This window comes from Puma concolor, chromosome B3 (genome assembly GCF_028749965.1).
Source record: "Puma concolor isolate L17-30 chromosome B3, mPumCon1.1.hap2, whole genome shotgun sequence".
NCBI lineage: Eukaryota > Metazoa > Chordata > Mammalia > Carnivora > Felidae > Puma > Puma concolor.
In genome coordinates this window covers 97,246,842-97,265,112 of record NC_141672.1, presented here as the reverse complement: position 1 = coordinate 97,265,112, position 18,271 = coordinate 97,246,842, and the positions used below count along the sequence as shown (strand labels likewise).

The following is an 18,271-nucleotide window of genomic DNA, read 5'->3' as shown; positions in this document are numbered from 1 at the left end:
TCTATGTTGCCAAGCTGCATATGATTTAATAGGGGAGCTAGGAAAGATGTGTAAATGTGCTGTATGAAAAATGAATAATGTGTGTGGGGAGGAGAGAATCACATGGGTCAGATTTTGGGGGATTCGGGGACTGGTCCTTTACTTGGTTAGTGCTTTCGGTCTTGTTCCCAAAGTGTCTGAGGCATCAGAAAAACTGCTCTCGGTGCCCACACCTCGGAGTTCCTTGACTGACAGAGTGCAAGTTAGCAAAATTTCCCCTGAGTCATCTGCATTATTCAAGAACCTCTTGAGTGTTGTCATTGTGGGAGGATATGAAAAGAAAAGAAAGATGACTGGTGCCTCTTTACGTGTGCATGGATGGGTGTGATCTCCGAGAAGGTAGGAGGGCTGTGCTAGGCTGAGCCAGCACTGTTTGTGCCCCGCTCTGGCGAGTACCAGTGCAAGCATGTCCCCGGAACCCATCTTTCCAGTGTTCTTCCATTAGTCTCTGTCAGTATTACCTCATCATTGTCAGGCAGGCCTGATTAAACTGTACTGTAGAAGACAGATGGTTTTTATTTTCCTTGTGAGCTATTATGCAAGTTAAATCTGTGCTAGCATTATTTACTCAAATTTTGCCTGTTACCATAAAATTTAGCCCATCTCCATTTTGTCCTTACTCTCCTTTCTAATCAGGAGTTCCTTTGGATTGTCATTAATCTTCTTTGATGTGTGTTTACATTTTAACATGATCTATTTTAAGCCTCTTTATCTTTTCTTCCTGTCCTACAGTGGGTTTTTTTGTTTTTTGGGGTTTTTTTTTGGCTTTAGTCACAGTACCTCAGATCCTAAATCCTTGCTTTCCCTTCTCCTACCTGTTCCTACAGCAGTGTTTCCTTTGCTTACTAATTCATGGATCTCTCTTCTCTTAGTCTCTGACTCCTACCCATCTCAACTGTGCTTAGTGGCTTCAGGAAAAATCCCGAGGTATGCCTGTGAAGTTTGCCTTTGCCACCTCTCATCCCAGTTCTCCCATCTCTTTTCCTTATCTTGTCCTACCTCTGCCTTAAATAAAACCAGCATAAATGTGGTGCTTACCAAACATGAGCCAGCAACTTGGCCAAAATTAGAGAGGATTCCAGGATGGCTTTAAGGAGTATATGGTATGGTGTGGGAGGTAGATAGATCCGTAAATAACTAAGATAAGGTCTGAAGTATCATAAATGAGATTTTTGAGGGACTCACAAGATAATGAGGGATAAAATTAGAAAAGCATGAGTAGGAAAAGGGAATGAGGAGCATGGCAGGAAAGCCTCACCTTCTACTAGCTAATTAGGACAGAGCAGAGTTACATGACATTGGACACTCCCTTGTCTTGCTGGGAGCTGTGTCCAGTCTGATTCACTTTGGCTAGGGTTATCTTTTGCTAACTGCCTCTGTTTCACCAAGAAATCCTGAGCAGACTTACTAGGTATGTGTGTCCACCCCTATATGTGATTCCTGCCCGGCTCTTGCTGTGTTTCACTTCTAGGTTTCTCGTATGGCCTTATCTTCCCACTGCAGTTTTCCTGCAGTCTTCCCACTGGATGTGGCTGGACAAGTTTCGTCCAGTTTCTCAGGGTTGCTCTGTATACTCTCCTTGGGGGCCTAAGGCAAAAATAGAAAATAGGGTTGGAGGTGACACAGGAAATAGGAAGGGGCATTGTCAGGTTGGAATTTCTCTCGGTTTCAGCAGCTAAGGTATATATATACATACCTCCCAGACTGACCCAGTTCTGGTATAGTTGTTTTTGCAGAGTCACCAATCTCCTCGGTTAAGACTGAAAAGAACCATAAGAAGACAATGGTAATAACAGACTGAGTTCTGACCTATTTCTCCTTGGTTACTTTACCAAGAGATAGAGATAGGATAATGGGAAATTTGGTTATCAGGGTGTTGTTTGTTATTTAAATATCTCACCTATGGTGAGTGTAAGGGCCTTAGCCTCCCTCACCTATCTGCAAGTGTTGTTAACACCTAGCTCTTGGAAATCTAGCCTTTGGCAAAGCATGCACCCAGTGTTTCCAAAACACTTGCGGAAATCTGAGCTGGAACTTGCTATTGACAAATAATAGGAAGGTGCTTCTTTCTAGATTTAGTTGAAAATCTCATGTTTGGAGCAGGTTGGTCAAACTTCTGCAAACTCACTTGGACTCATTTTGCTTTTTTCTGCTTTCATTAGTCAGGATAGTATGTCATTTCATGACTCTGAATCTCCTATATGGTATATCTCTTCTGGAACCAGTAAATTCCTCCAGAGAAAGTTATAGAAATACTGGCTTTCTAAAGTGAGTTTCAGAGTCGGAGTAGTTGGTACACAGAAATGTTTATTGAATGAGTAAAATTTTAGTAAATTGGACAGCTGTTACTCAGTTTATGGACTGTATAACTGGGAAGAAAGCCATAAAACAACTTTCAGTAACATATTTGACATAGAACATTAACAATCATTTCTTATAGAATACATACTTGGTAACAATCTCAACCTGTACTTATATATTGGCTTATGCTTTTCACAAGGTTTCTATGTATGAAAGCCCTTGAGATTATCTAAATGAGTACTGCTGTCATCCCCATTTTACAAATGCCTGAAATAAAGGCTAAGATGCCAGTATGGTAGTCCTGGGATTAGAACTCATAACCTAGTTCAGTACCCTTTCCTTTGCAAACTGTTCAGACAAAAAGTTTGCATGAGTCTGTGATAATAAGAAAAAAGTAAAGCAATGGGTAAGTTTTTTACCATACTGCTTTTATTCACTTTAAGAAGATGCCCTTTATTCTGAGATTCTCTCATTAAATACTATGTACCCAGCTATGAACCCAGCTATATACACAGGCAGTGGTTATAGTGTTGAACAAGGCAGACATAGAGCTTATGTTCTAATGAAGGAGAAATTATAAATAAGTAAACAATAATATAACAATAAGTAAGTTCAGGTAGTTTTGGAACTCTGAAGAAAATAGAGAAAGGCTGCTGGTGGTGATATTTTTTATATGTAATATATTCCTGAAAATGTCCATCAACGTTTAATGTACATAATGTTTTTAAGGAAGATTCCTTCCTGAGGAATCCAAGCGGTCATAAAACATTTCTTCATTGTGGTGTCTGGAGGATTCATTCATTTTGATATATTTTTTTTCTTTTTCTTCAAAATGGATCTCAAGTCCAAAATAGGCTTAAGTCCAGAGAGTAACTAGTGGAGGCTAAAGATTTGCTGCTCCAGGAACCCCTGATGATTGATTACCATACCTTTTTCATTCTATTGAGGCTATGAGAGCCAAACTTATTGCTAGCCAAATCTACCATTTCACTCATCTTTATAAAATAATAAAGGCAAAATACTAGACGACAACGCTTTCTTATTTTTTTTTTAGATTAGCAACAGAACTTTCTTCCAAGAAAGTTCTAGATGCCCAGTCTATAAAACAGCTGTGACTCCAGGCCACAAGCTTACTCTCCTCTTTGCCACACCTTACTGGCCCCTGAGGAATACTTGAGAAGTCACCAAGTCTTTGCAGAACACAGGATGAAAACCGTAATCAAAAATTCAAATTGTAAATCCACTGGCAGAGCCACCATACCAGAGCTTCATAGTCACGTTCTGGGATTTTTAAAAGTCCACATTCAATGGAAAAATGGATTTATATGTACATTTTTACCTAAAATATTATTTTCAGGTAGCATTTCCTATGTAAAGAGAGTTAAAACTTTAATTGTAGCTCTTTATTCAGAGCATACTTTTTCCTCCAATTTTACTGATATAATTACATACACACTATATTACTTTAAGGTGTACAACATAGTGAATTGACTTAGATGTATTATGAAATTATTAGCACAATACAGAGCATACCTTTTATATAATGTGGGCAGGATGGTACTAAAATGGGGCTAAAATACTTTTTTTGCTAGTTTAATTTTTTTTTCTTGCCTTCTAGTTTGCTAGAGTTTGGATACCTGATCCTGAGGAAGTTTGGAAGTCAGCAGAGCTGCTGAAAGATTATAAACCAGGAGATAAAGTCCTCCTGCTTCACCTTGAAGAAGGAAAGGTAAGAATTTTGCTTTTATCTGTTGTCATTGGCATAAAGTGAAGGGAATTCAAAAGTGGGAGTTTGCTGTGACATACCTGACTTCAGATGGAAGTTTAATTTTGAATTAATCTAATATTTTTTACTTATTAAATTGAAGAAAAAAGCAAAATAGCAAACTCAATTTTCTATCACAATTGGTTAGTCAAAATGGCAGAACTGTAAAAATCTGTTATTTGGTCTATAAATTTATTATGATTAGGTTTAAATTCACGTCTAATCCTCCCAAAGATATGCCTGTTTATTTTGTTTAGGCTAGCATCAATTATTTCATAGTAACTAAGAAAACATTGCTTAAGGAGCCAGTCTGATATTTGATATTTGTTGCACCTAATCATTTGAAAAATATTTATTGAGAAGCTATTATGTACAAAGCTGTTCACCAGCAACCAAAAAAACTTAAAACCAATTGTATCTCTATGCTTTCCTGTCTGCATTCACTGCATGGGTAGACTCATCTGAGTTGCACCTTTTTATTTATTTTTATTTTTAAATTATTTTTTTAAGTTTATTTGAAAGAGAGGGTGTGTGTGAGCATGAGTGGGGGAGGGGCAGAGAGAGAATCCCAAGGAGGCTCTTGCACTACCAGTGTGAAGCCCACATGGGTCTTGAACTCACAAATCATGAAATCATGACTGGAGCCAAAACCAAGAGTCCAGTGCTTAACCGACTGAGCCACCCACGTGCCCCAGTTGTACCTTTTTAATCTCTCCACTGCATTTGACAAGGCATGTCCCACTTTTTTCTTAAAAACCTTTATGACATTAATTTTCTTTAAACAACGTATAGTCTAGCCAAGGAAACTGGATACAAATACATGAAAAGTTACGTAAAATGTAGGATCTAAAGAGTAGTTCAACACCACAATACCAAAGATGTCAAAAGATTATGATGAGGTATTACCACATGAGTATTACTATCCCAACAGTTAGCTGTACTGAGCACTTACTATCTGTCACACATAGTTGTAAGTGCTTTATTTGCTCTAACTCATATAATCCTCACAACGATCCTATGAAGTGGGGCGGTTGTTATTACACTTTATGGATGAAGAAACCAGTACTCAGAGAGATGCTCAAGATTATATGGCTATTAAGGAATGAAGCTGGGATTTTAAGCCAGAAAATTTGTCTTCATGATTTGTGCTCACACCCACTCTGCTGTGTTGTAAAGAAAGACAGTAATGACTTTAGGATCTTTAAGAGGAAAATTTCATTACAGGCTGCTTTGTCAGGGAAGGCTTCAAGGAGGAAGAATGATTTTGACTGGATCTTAAAAGGTAGATAGAATGTGGACTTACAAGGAGAAGGGGATAGACCTTATGAGGATTGGAATGTATTTTGGAGATAGTGAATATAGCAAGTTGCCTGGAGCAGACATTTAGGTTTGTGTTCAAGTTCCGGGCTTGCATATTAAAGTATCTGCTAGATATCATGTTGGCAAAAGGTGCTCTCTGACATCAATGTCAGGTAAGAGAAATAGATATATTTGTGAATAGTATGGCATGTGATATAATGAAAATAAGGAACAAAAGTAGAACAGAGTAGGGAGTGATCAGACCGGCTGGTGAAGGTCAGGGTTCAGAGAGGCATTGTCTGAAGAATGAGTAGACCAGCAGAAGTGCAATTAAGGGATCCAGAAAAGCACGTGCAAAGGCAGGGAAGCATGCACAGTAATGTGCATTTGGGGAGGTACATAAGTTCTATGTTGTTAGAATGTGAAGTAAGAGTACAGAACTGGCAAGAGAATGGGGGCTGGGAACCAGATCACAGAGGGCCTGGTGATCACGTTAAAACTCTTGGACTTCAAGAGATATGCGATGCGGAATGATTGTAGTATTTTTAAACAGAGGAAGGATGTCTGATTTATGTTTTAGAAAGGACTCATTGGTGGAAGCACAGAGGATGAATTTCAGGAGAGCAAAATAGAGGCAAGGTTAGTTGGGAAAAAGGCAGGGAAGAATTAGGCCCGATTAGGAGGACCTTGAATGTCAAATTAAGAAAATAATTTATTCAACTGCTCTGTGTTAGGCACAATATTAGGCACTGTGAGATATATTTTCTTATGTTAATTCTCACAACAACCCTGTAGGTTGGCAGGTAGTATTATAACTATTTTGCAAATAAGGGAAGCCATGGCTCAGAGATATTAAGTAGTTCTGCCTGAGATTATATAGCCAGAGTGGCTTTTGTGTATTGCAGAGACCAGTGCAAGGACCATTCAATTTGGGGAAGGACATTATATCCTAATAAACAGGCAGGGAGAGATTGAGGAGCAGATTATAAATTCCTTTCCATTTAGCATGATTCATTCCAACCTATTTTGAATATTTGACCTCTATATCTCTGCAATGTTAAGAAAAGTGGCTTTTTACAAAACCAACTAGTCCTTCTCTATAATTAAATTACATTTTTTTTCCTTTTTTATTTGTCATATGTTATTTGCCCTTAATACATAGTTGAGTGATAATTTCCATGCTTGGCTTTGTCATAAAGCCATATTTTCCTTGGCTTTAAAGTGAGTAGTTCTTCTGAACTTTTGGAGCCAATCACCTCATTAAAAATCAAATGAAAACTATGAACTGTAATTCCAAAAGCAATACACATATGTATATATATTTACACATGTGCACATATGCACAGTTACAGTTAATTTCAGGAGATTCTTGGACCTCTCAGGGTTCAGGGGTTCCCAGGTACTTACAACATGCCATGCATTGCCTCATTTAATTTTTATCACACCCCTGTGAGCTATTTCTCTTATGCCCTTTCTACAATGAAGGATTAAGATTAAATAACATACCCAAGGCCACAAAAGAAGTAAGTACCAGTTTCAGGATTTGAAACTGGGTTGATCTAACTCTAAAGATAAGCTCTTGACCACTCTTTATTGTCTATTCACTTATCACAGGTGAAGAGAAAGAGAGAAAAAGAAAGGTTATTTAAAGATTAAAGACTTCTGGTTCCATAACAGGTAAAAAAACGTCTAGGCTTCTCAAACTATATTAGCAAAAATTATTAATACAAGTTAATACATCTAATGAAAAAGAAGACTCTTCATTTCCACCATTTTCTGTGGCTTTGGGAAATGTGCCAGCAAAAGAATGCATTTAATAGTTGAGGAGCAAATGAGGAATAGGAAATAAGCAAAATGCATGGACTTGTTTCACTTTTATTGCCATGATTTATCCAGACTGTACCTTATGCATTTTCAGGATTTGGAATATCGTCTAGATCCAAAGACTAAGGAACTGCCTCACTTAAGAAACCCTGACATACTTGTGGGTGAAAATGACCTCACAGCCCTCAGCTATCTTCATGAGCCTGCTGTGCTCCACAATCTCAGAGTCCGCTTTATTGACTCCAAACTTATCTATACATATTGTGGTAAGTGTGCCTTGCTGTCTGAGTGGACCATGAACTCTTCCCTCTAATGGACGTACCATGGAAATATTGTGCATGGGGAAAAAAGGCTGTCGTTGGATTTCCTCCTAGAGAGAGGATCACTTGAGTTATCAAAAAAGATTTACCAGTGTTCATTAGCTCATTGCATTTTGTGCTGAATAAGCTCTTTTGTAAATTACATAATTTTGCTCAAAAAAAACCAAAACAAAGAAACAAACAAAAAACCCTGAGCTGGGCTAGGCCCATCTTCCAGATTTTCTTCCTTCCAAAGAAATTATTTGCCACATTCAGTGACAGTTTGGTAGTTATTTTCATCTCTTACAAGAGCTGCTATACGAAGAGTAGATGTCCAGACTTATCTTTGGAGCAAGTTCAAGTTTAGTGTTTTCTTGTTCTCAGTGCAGGACTGACAACTCATAGTAACTATTCTTGCTTGATGTGTTTGTCTGGACCCATGCTCGCTGCATTGTTAGCTGCCAGTGACCCAGCTCAGTAGTCTTTTTCTTTCTCTTGGAAACTAAGCACATGTACATTTGGGTTCTTACCCCCTTTCCTTCTTTTGTGTCTCTATTTTTTTCTTAACTTTTATTTTCTCCCTTGTCCCTGGCTCTTTTCTCTACTGACTTCTTATCTTTCTTTCAGTAATTATTCTCCCCCAGCCTCAGGTCTGGGATTTCATTCATTTTCTTCTAAGTCTATTTGCTTGGTGTAACCAACTCAGCACCTATCATTTCTTCCTTACTCTCCTGCTTTGGACAGGGACAACTATCTTTTCTTCTTAAAGGAATGTATATCTCTTGTATCCTTGATGCTAACTCTTTTTCTTCTCTATTAACTATTTCTGATTGTCAATTTTCATTTCTCCGTTTACTTTTTTCTTGCATATATGTTACCTTCTCAATAAAGCCTTCGCAGCCCACCTTATCTAAATCATAAACCCTTTTCCCCTTCTAAGTTTCCGTGTTCTTTCTCTGTTTAATTTTTCTCTTTTTTCCTTTTTACTATCTAACCTGTGATATTTATTTTTTCTTGTTAATTGTTTGAGTTTCCTACTAGAATATAAGGTCTGTGAGGGTAAAGATTTGTCTTTTTTTGTTTACTGTTATAAACCTAGCACTCAGAAAAGACTTGAGACATACTTGGAACTGAATAAATATTTGTAGAATGAAGGGCTTCATTAATTTAAAATATACTTACTATAAAATTTAAGGAAACAAAAAAAAGGTGTTTAAAAACGAAAAATATATACATGTAATTCACTACTGAAAAAAACCAGTATTATGTTTACATATCCTATATGTGTGTATATGTGAGAAAGTATAAATAGATATGAAATTAGAATTAGTCTGTTGATAGTTTTGTGTCATGTTTTCCTATTACTTTTAATATTCTTTATAAACATGATTTGTAGTGGTAGCATAAATGTCTACCATGTCTGTTATAGGGATGTAAGAAAATATTTAGCTACTCTTCCTTTATTATATAGTTTGTTTCTGCTTGTCACTACTGTGAATAATATGATAAACATCTTTATGAAAAAAAACCTCTTTGCTTAAATCTCTGGTTATTTCATTTGGATAAATTTCTAAAAGTGTAATTTTCAATTTAAATACTATGAAAATATTTATGTTTCTTTTAACATTGCCATGGTTTTTATCTTTAATAACCTAGGCCAGTTTTTAAATGGTGTTTTAGTTAGGTCTGGGTATATTGTGTTCAGAGGCAAAGGCTGTGATATATTTCGATCTTTAACAATTTGTTAGTTCAAGATTAACTCAAGTTGAAATTTGTGTTAACTGTGATTCTCGCTTTACCAAGTTTGATATGTCCATTAGTGTATCACTGACTTCTTCTTTTGCTTTTTTTACCCCTCCCCTAGGTATAGTCCTTGTAGCTATAAATCCTTATGAACAGCTGCCTATTTATGGAGAAGATATTATTAATGCATATAGTGGTCAGAATATGGGTGATATGGATCCACATATCTTTGCAGTAGCTGAAGAAGCTTACAAGCAAATGGCCAGGTTGGTGGGAGCTCTATTTCTTTTTTCATGACTCTTACTAGATGTGATAATTTCTTCTTTGCTGAGTCACAGATATTTTAAAACACAGTTAAGAGCAACTGGTAAATTACTATTAAATAAACAGACTTGACTATTTCAGATGGCCTGCATTATTATTAAAATAACTTCTTTTTTTTTTTTTTTTAATTTTTTTTTTCAATGTTTATTTATTTTTGGGACAGAGAGAGACAGAGCATGAACGGGGGAGGGGCAGAGAGAGAGGGAGAGGTAGACACAGAATCAGAAACAGGCTCCAGGCTCTGAGCCATCAGCCCAGAGCCCGACGCGGGGCTCGAACTCACGGACCGCGAGATCGTGACCTGGCTGAAGTCAGACGCTTAACCGACTGCGCCACCCAGGCGCCCCAAATAACTTCTTATTTATAAAAGAACATCCAATTTTTAAAAACTGACTTTGGGGAATGCCTGGGTGGCTCAGTCGGTGAAGGGTCCAACTCTTGGTTTTGAGTCAGGTCGTGAATTCGAGCCCTGCATCAGGCTCCACACTGACAGTGCAGAGTCTGTTTGGGATTCTTTCTCTCCCTCTCTCTCTCTCTCTCTCTGCCCTTCCCCTGTTCCTGTGCATGTGCTCTCTCTTTCTCTCTCTCTCAAAATAAATAAACTTAAAAAAACCCTGCCTTTGGAATTTCCTCATGATCCTGTGACTATGTGCAAAGACAGATATTATATTTACAGAAGAGCGGATCAAGGGTTGGTGGTAATAAGTGATGGGTTCACTATCATTCAACTAATGAGTGGCAGAACAGAAATAAAAGGGCTGGGGCGCCTGGGTGGCTCAGTCGGTTGAGCGTCCGACTTCAGCCCAGGTCATGATCTCGCGGTCTGTGGTTTCGAGCTCCGCATCGGGCTCTGTGCTGACAGCTCGGAGCCCGGAGCCTGTTTCAGATTCTGTGTCTCCCTCTCTCTATGACCCTCCCCTGTTCATGCTCTGTCTCTCTCTGTCTCAAAAATAAATAAACATTAAAAAAAAAAAAAGAAATAAAAGGGCTAAGGACAAGAAGAAATCTGTCTGTATCTTAGAGAATTAAATCTCAAGGAAACTGAATTTGACGTTAGTATTATGTTCTAGTGTCCAGTGATCCTGAACAGCATCAGTAAAATGTCTTTGATGTTAATCATGGAACCCTAACACTATGACAGTGGAAAACCAGAGGAAAAAGCTACTTTCAGAACTAGATTAGACTCTTAATAATGTGATGTAATACAAAACTATGGAGGTATAGAAGAGTATTCAATTCATATCTCCCGTCTTCAGGTAAGAACCATCATATATCCTCAAGCAATTTATGAAGTGGAGAAAAAACTAATACTGCAGAGGTTTTATTTTCTCCTTTCCAAACGGGGAGAGTGTTTGTACATAATTGGACTAGCATGTGACAGAATTTTAGAATTATTTCATTGACAGAGTCCATAGAAGTCATTATGCCCTTTTATTAATAAATTATTATTATTTCTAATAATAGCTATTAAGTACTCTGTCTTTGCAACATACTGTTTAATTGCCTTCAATTTTTTAAGTAATTTTATCCTCACAGCAACCTTCTGAAGTTAGTATTATTATTAATCTTCATTTTACAAATGAGAAAATATAAGCAATAAGAAGTTACTTAACTTTCTTAAGGCCACATAACTAGGAACACTAGCTTTCAAATTCCATTAGTCTAACACTGTGAAATATTATCATATTAAATACAAAATGACTAAATATAGTTTTGTACTATATAACATGGTGTATTATACCAGATTCTGTTATAAAATAGGAACTAGTATCAAAAGTGTAAGAAATGTTACTTTTTGAGGCTTTTAAATTCCATCTATCAGCATAATTTCCCCCTAAAATTAGAAAAACCCACCAATATTCGATGTGTATAATCCTGGAGCATTGCAATACAAGTGAGCACAGCACAAGTACAGCCAGAGAACTATCAGGCAGAGAGGGAATTGCATGGAGTGCTAGGCCCTAAAAATTATCTCTGAAAAATGTTATGCTGCTCATAGAAAATTATATGACTTCTTTGAAAATACTAATCTGAAAAATACTGATATGAAAGTCTGGTTCTCCGCATCTTTGTCACAGGAAATTCAAAAATAGTGTTAGATTTGTCTGAATATTTCTGGCTTTTCAACCCTAGATTTACTTTGGTTTCCTAACATTTCTTCCCTGATGATTCCCCTGTGACTCAGTCAATGTGATTTCTTTACTATAGGTTTGCTGGTTTCTTTTCCTTTTGCTTAGTTTTGTTTTTTAGGCAGTTTTAAAATACACTTCAGTTATGATTTTATGTTCACCATTTATAAATATATTTATAAGTCTGTACACAGAAAATGTGCTACAGCAGCTAAATAGACCACGTCTCTTAGGCTTATAGTTGGAGATAGATATTGCAGGATCGTTTCTTGGCATTTTTTCCTTACCAAGTGATGAGGTGCCATGTTTACCAGATGTGAATCCTGGAGTTTCACATTTCCAGTACTCTTAGAGGCCCCTTATATCTTCAGGGAAGTTAGAGACACTTGTTCAGTAGACCTTTACTGAACACCATCCAGACACTGTCCTGGGCATAGGGGACACAACAGCAAACAAATGAGACAAAATAGACAAAAGTTTTTACCCTCATGAAGTGAGGCAGAAGATACACAGTTTTTCACATATTAATAAGTACTATCCTGGAAAATAAAGTTAGGAAAGTAGGTAAGGAATGCCAGGTAGGCAAGAGGGCATATGTAGTAGTTTCAGGGAAAGCCTCATTGTAAAGCTGCCCTCTCTGTTTTTTTGCAAACTTAAAAAAACCTTAAACTTACAAAGAGGTTGGAAAAATAGTACACAGAGGTACTGATTTCCTTACCCTCACATTTCCTCCCATGTTAACATGTTATGTAACCATTGCAAATAATTGAAACCAGGAAATGTACATTTTATAATACTGTTAAGTAATCTAAAAACCTTGTTCACTGTTTATCATTTCCCCTCCAATGCCCTTTTTCTGGTCTAGGATTCAATCTAGAATCATACATAGTACCTTGTGTTTCTCCTTAGGTTCCTCCAATCTAGAACTATCCATTAATCCTCTTTTCTTTCATGATTTTGACACTTTTGAAGAATACATACTGGCCAACTATCTTGTAGGCTCTGAGGACACAGCAGTAGAAAAATTAGGCAAAATAGACTCCAAAAATTCTTACCCTCCTGAAAGTTTGAATTTTTTTCCTGATTGAGTAATTGAGGCTAGCCACACATTTTGGACAGTCATATCACAGAAGTGATGTGCCCTTCATCATATAGAGGAGATATAAGATACTGATTCCTGGGGATACTAACATTGATCACTTAGTTAAGGCAGTATCTACCAGATTTCTCTATTTTAATTACTATTTTAAACTTTGAAATTAATAAGTGTGTTATGGGAAAATACTTTGAGACCATGTAAATATCTTGTTTTTCATCATACTTTCACTTACTAATTGTAACATCCATTGATGATTCTTGACTGCAACAATTTTTACTGTGGTGTTGGTCAAGTGGTCATTTGCTATTTTCTACTGTAAGGAAGAGCTGTTACTTTCCCCCATTTATTTAGTATTTATTTTTTATTTCTATCAGTATGGACTCATGGATATTTATTTTAGTCTATGGATTATCACTATTTATTTTGTTCAAACTCTATCAGATTTTGTTCAAACTCTATCAGATTTATTTTGTTGAAACCTTGGAGCTCTTTTCAAGTGTACTTTCAACAGCCCTTTATTATGTTTTGATCATTTTCTTACATTTTAGCAACATGTGGCTCATTTTCTGGTTTCCTTACCCCAATCCTAGAATCAGCTATTTAATTTCTTCAGGGAGCTCTGGTTTCTTTTTTGGAGGAATGGTACTTAGAAACAAAGATCTTTCTGCTAGGAATGCTCATTACTATTGGGGCATCATCTTTAAGCCCAGTTCACAGAGCTAGGAAATAAAGGTTTTCCCATAGCCTTACCAACAGGATGTGTTGTCATACTTTTAAAATTTTGCCACACTGACAGGTGATAAATGGTATCCCAGTGTTGTATTAATTTGCCTTTCTCTAAATATAAAAGTTACACATTTTTACACACACACACACACACACACACACACACACAAACACACACACCCCGATACATGTCTGTATATATTATTATGTCTATTTGTATATATATTAAAAAAACTTGAGTTCATATTGATACATCCAATTCCAGTTCAACACCACAGTTTTTATTTTTGCTTTCTCTTTTTCCTTCATTTATCTCCTTTCTTTGGTCTTTAGAAACCTGGTCTCCTTATCCTGTATGTATGTGTATACACACATACACACACACACACACATACATATATATATGTATATTTCTTTGCTCAATCCTAGAATGTTCATAAAGTAGTAAAGTAGTTCTAAAAATATTAGCCCATACTCCCGTCAGAAGCAAATTTACCATTCAAGTACAATATTTGTGTCCAATTCATTTTGTCTTTAGCCTTATGGTATATAAAGTACTGATTTCCAAAGTTACTTTGGAAATTTTTATCTTACTCACTTTATTAGTTTATTCAACCACTTTCCCATATGTGGTCATTTAGATTGTTTTCAACATTTTAAATTCAACAACATTTAAACAATGCTGTAATAACCTGGTGCATATGTATTTATGTATTTTTGGAAATGTAGCTTAAGGTAGGTTGCTAAAAGTGACATTGCTAGGTCAAAAGGTAGTTTTAAATGTAGTTTAGTAGGTATTTCCAGATTCCCTCTAGAAGGGTTATACGGGTTTTTATTTCTGCCAAAAATGTTCAAGAATGCCTGCTTCCCCATAGCCTCATCAACAAAAAATATGTAGTTTTTCTTTGCAGTTCTTCACTATCCAATGGTATCTCAAGGTTGTTTATATTTGTATTTCTTTAAATATGAGTGAATTTGAACATCTTTTTGTATGTTTGAAAGCCATTTTATCAATGTGTTTGTGTCTTTGTTTATGCAGTGAACTGTCCATTTATGTCTTTTCAGTTTTTTGGTTGTGCGTTTAGTCCTTTGGTCCTCAATTTTAAGAGTTAAAAAATACATTAGGGATATTAGCTCTTTGTGGTATATATTGTAAATATCCCCCCTCCATTTATAAGTTTTCTTTTGATTTTATTTGTGCTGTTTTTTTTTCCATGCAAAATTATCAATCTTTTATTTTATTACTAGAGATTTTGAGTCAGTATTAAAAACCTTTCTCTAGGGGTGCCTGGGTGGCTCAATCAGTTAAGTGTCTAACTCTTGATTTCAGCTTAGGTCATGATCTCATGGCTCATGGGTTCGAGCCCTGATCAGGTTCTGTGCTGACATGGAGGAACCTGCTTGGGATTCTCTCTCCTCCTCTCTCTGCTCTCTCTCTCTCTCTCTCAAAATAAATAAATAAACTTAAAAAAAAAAAAAAAAAACAACATCCAACGCCTTTTCCTATACCAGGGTAAAAGAGGAATTTATCCATGTTTTCTTCTTTGTATTGTTTTATAATGTACCTTTAGGTCCCTGATCCCATTGAAGTTTATTCTTTTGTATTATATGAGATATGGATCTAAATTTATCTTTTTTCCAAATGCTTACCTAGTTACCCCAGCAGCACTTATTAAGAAACCTATTTTGCCCCAGTTATTTCAGATGTCACTTGTCATATCCTAGGTTTTCTCATGTTTTGGGGTCAATATCTTGGCTCGGTTCTTTTCACCTCCCTTTATGTCTTCATGTCCTGGTACCACACTGGTTTTTTTTGTTTTTTTTTATGTTTATTTTTGAGAGAGCGATAGAGAGAGAGAGAGAGCAAGCGAGCCAATGGGGGAGGGGCAGAGAGAGAGAGAGAGAGACAGAGGATGTGAAGCAGGCTCTGTGCTGACAGCAGAGACCCTGAAGTGGAGCTCAAACTCATGAACCGCAAGATCATGACACTTTAACTGAGTGAGCCACCCAGGCGCCCCCTCACTCTGTTATTCATTTATTTATTTATTTATTCATTCATTTATTTATTTATTTAAAATATGAAATTTATTGTCAGATTGGTTTCCATACAACACCCAGTGCTCATCCCAACAGGTGCCCTCCTCAGTGCCTATCACCCACTTTCCCCTCACATTGTTTTAATTATAGTGGCTTTGTAGTATTTTTTTTAATGTTTGGTACCATTAAACCCTCTCATAGTTTGTCTTTTTCATTATTTTCCTAGCTATCTTTAGGTGTTTGTTTTTCCATAGAGACTTTGATATCAACTTACCTAACTCCATAAAAACTTAAGCTGTCTTTTGAGTAATAAAATGAAAGAAAGGGGGCGCCTGGATGGCTCAGGTGGTTAAGCATCTGACTGTTGATTTTGGCTCAGATCATGATCTCATGGTTTGTGAGTTCAAGCCCTGTGTCGGGCTCTGTGCTGACAGCTCAGAGCCTGGAGCCTGCTTGGGTTCTTTCTCGCCTTCTCTCTCTGCCCCTCCCCCATTCATGTTCTCTGTCTCTCTCAAAACAAATAAATAAAACTTAAAAAAAAATAACATGAAGGAAAGGATAAAGCAAGTCATTCACATATCTGGGGAAGAATATTCCAAGCAGAAAAATCATCAACTGCAAGGATCCTACCAAGAGGTGTGGGCTGTCATAGCAAATTTGACTTATCTGAGTGTGGGTTTTGAACAGAGGAATGGCCTCATCTTGCAGCTATGATAAAAATTGACCATAAATTGCTGCCAAAAATACATATCCTAAATCTAATCAGGAAGAAACACCAGAAAAACTAAAAATGAGGAGCATTGTACAAAATAACTATAGATACCCTTCAAAATTATGAAGGTCAGAGAAGTCCAGGAAAGGCTGAGGAAACATTTAGATTAAAAGTGATGAACAATACACACAGTTAAATGCAGTGAATATTCTGAATTGAATCTGTGATGATGGGAGAGGTAAGGTAAACTGTAGAGAACATTGCTGGATGGTTGATAAAATTGGAATATAGATATCTGTGAAATAAATAATATTACTATGTCACTGTTACATTTCCTGATTTTGATTACTATAGATGTATAAAAGCATGTCACTGTTCTTAAGAAATATAGTACTCTAAATTATGTAGGAGCCATCATGTCTGTAACCTACTCTTGAATATTTCAGAAAATATAAGAGAAATAGAGAGGTTAATAAAACAAACAGGCAAAACCTAAACAATTGGTGAATCTGAGTAAAGCATATATGGGAGTTCATTTTACTAGTTTTGTAATTTTCTGTGAGTTTGAAATCAGTAGGAAAAAAAACAGTTTGAAATCATATCAAGACTAGTTAGAAAACAAAAGCAAAAATTAAAAAAAACAGTTGGTAGTAGGACAAGGGTAGAATCCAAGAGACTAGTTAGGAGGTTTTTATATTGATCCAATTAAGAAATAATAATCCAGTTGAAGAGTATATTAATGAAGATGGTAAGAGTGGATGGATGGATTCTGGATATATTTTTAAGATAGAATGGACAAAGGCTTGCTTATGTGAGGGTATGAAAGAAAAAGAGGAGTCAGGGATGGAGGCAAGGTATTTGGTCTGAGCACCAGAAAGTGGAAGTTGCCATTTACTGAGATGGAAGAGATTGAAGGAAGAGCAGGTTTTGTATGTGGGGTGGAAGGGAGGGAGGAGGAAGGGTTGGAGTTTCATTTTAGGTATCTATTCTCAAAACAAAACTGATACAAATGATTCTTCCCCAGTAGGCATATGTCCAATGACAATAGCAATAACCAGGATCCTTGCCTCAGGACTCCTTTCTAAGCTTTTATAGAGAGCAGTGCCCTCACAGAATACCTTCATAGTTTAGCCTCTTACTTTTAATAGTCCCTTTGACTTACAGAGGAGATGTGCAAGTGTCAGTGGGCTGCCGTGTCTGTTTTTCTTCTCATGTTCTTGTTTCCCATTCTTGCCAGTCTTTTCTCATGCTGGCACTGATTGCTCTTTGGCAACTAAATGACAGTAAATTTTCCTTAACACATAATTTTTTTTCTTTTATTTCTTTAAAACCAGGCAATATTGATCAATTTGTTTTTTTTTCTTTCCATTGTAAAAGGTAAATAAACTTTTTTGACTAAGTTTCATTTATAGGTTTTCTTTTTTTAAAAAATATTTTGAGAGAGAAAGAGTGTGCATGCAAGGCAGGGGTGGGGAGGGGGGGGCCTGGTCAGAGGCAGAAAAAGCAAGAAACAGAGGATCCAAAGCAGGTTTTGCACTTGTGAGCACAAAGCCAAATTCAGGGCCCAGGCTCACAAACCGAGTTCATAAAGTCCTGGACTGAGGTCAGAAATTTAACTGACTGAGCCACCCAGGCAACCCTGGGTTTTCTTGAGATAAATTAGTTTATATGCATAACCTTGGTATAATGAAAAAGAGCTCTGTACTAATCACACATGCATCAATAAATAACCATGTAAGGTTCAATCTCCTCATCTGCCTTAGTCTCAGTTTTATTACCTATAAAATGGAGCAATTTCACTGGATGGTTTACCTTGACACTTATATAGTATTCTGTGGTATGCGTTTGTTACCTTGTTGTTTCATGGAGACTAATACATAAGCATTTTGCTCTTCCTAGTAGAGAGCAGACTTTGGTAAGGAGTTGTGTAGTAAAGCAGAAGGAGCATGGTATAGACTTGTGTGGTATGTGACA

General features: G+C 36.7%; 1 protein-coding gene across 5 annotated transcripts in view; it reads left to right on the top strand.

Annotated features, from left to right (window-relative positions):
- The window catches only part of MYO5A (myosin VA), a 197,262-nt gene that overhangs the window by 58,777 nt on the left and 120,214 nt on the right, over nucleotides 1–18,271 (top strand). For all 5 annotated transcript variants that reach the window (XM_086710706.1, XM_086710709.1, XM_086710708.1 and 2 more), the window contains exons 2-4: nucleotides 3,959–4,069; nucleotides 7,323–7,494; nucleotides 9,392–9,536. In XM_086710706.1, coding sequence (XP_086566832.1) covers nucleotides 3,959–4,069; nucleotides 7,323–7,494; nucleotides 9,392–9,536 — 428 coding nt within the window. The remainder of the gene's footprint in view (nucleotides 1–3,958; nucleotides 4,070–7,322; nucleotides 7,495–9,391; nucleotides 9,537–18,271) is intronic.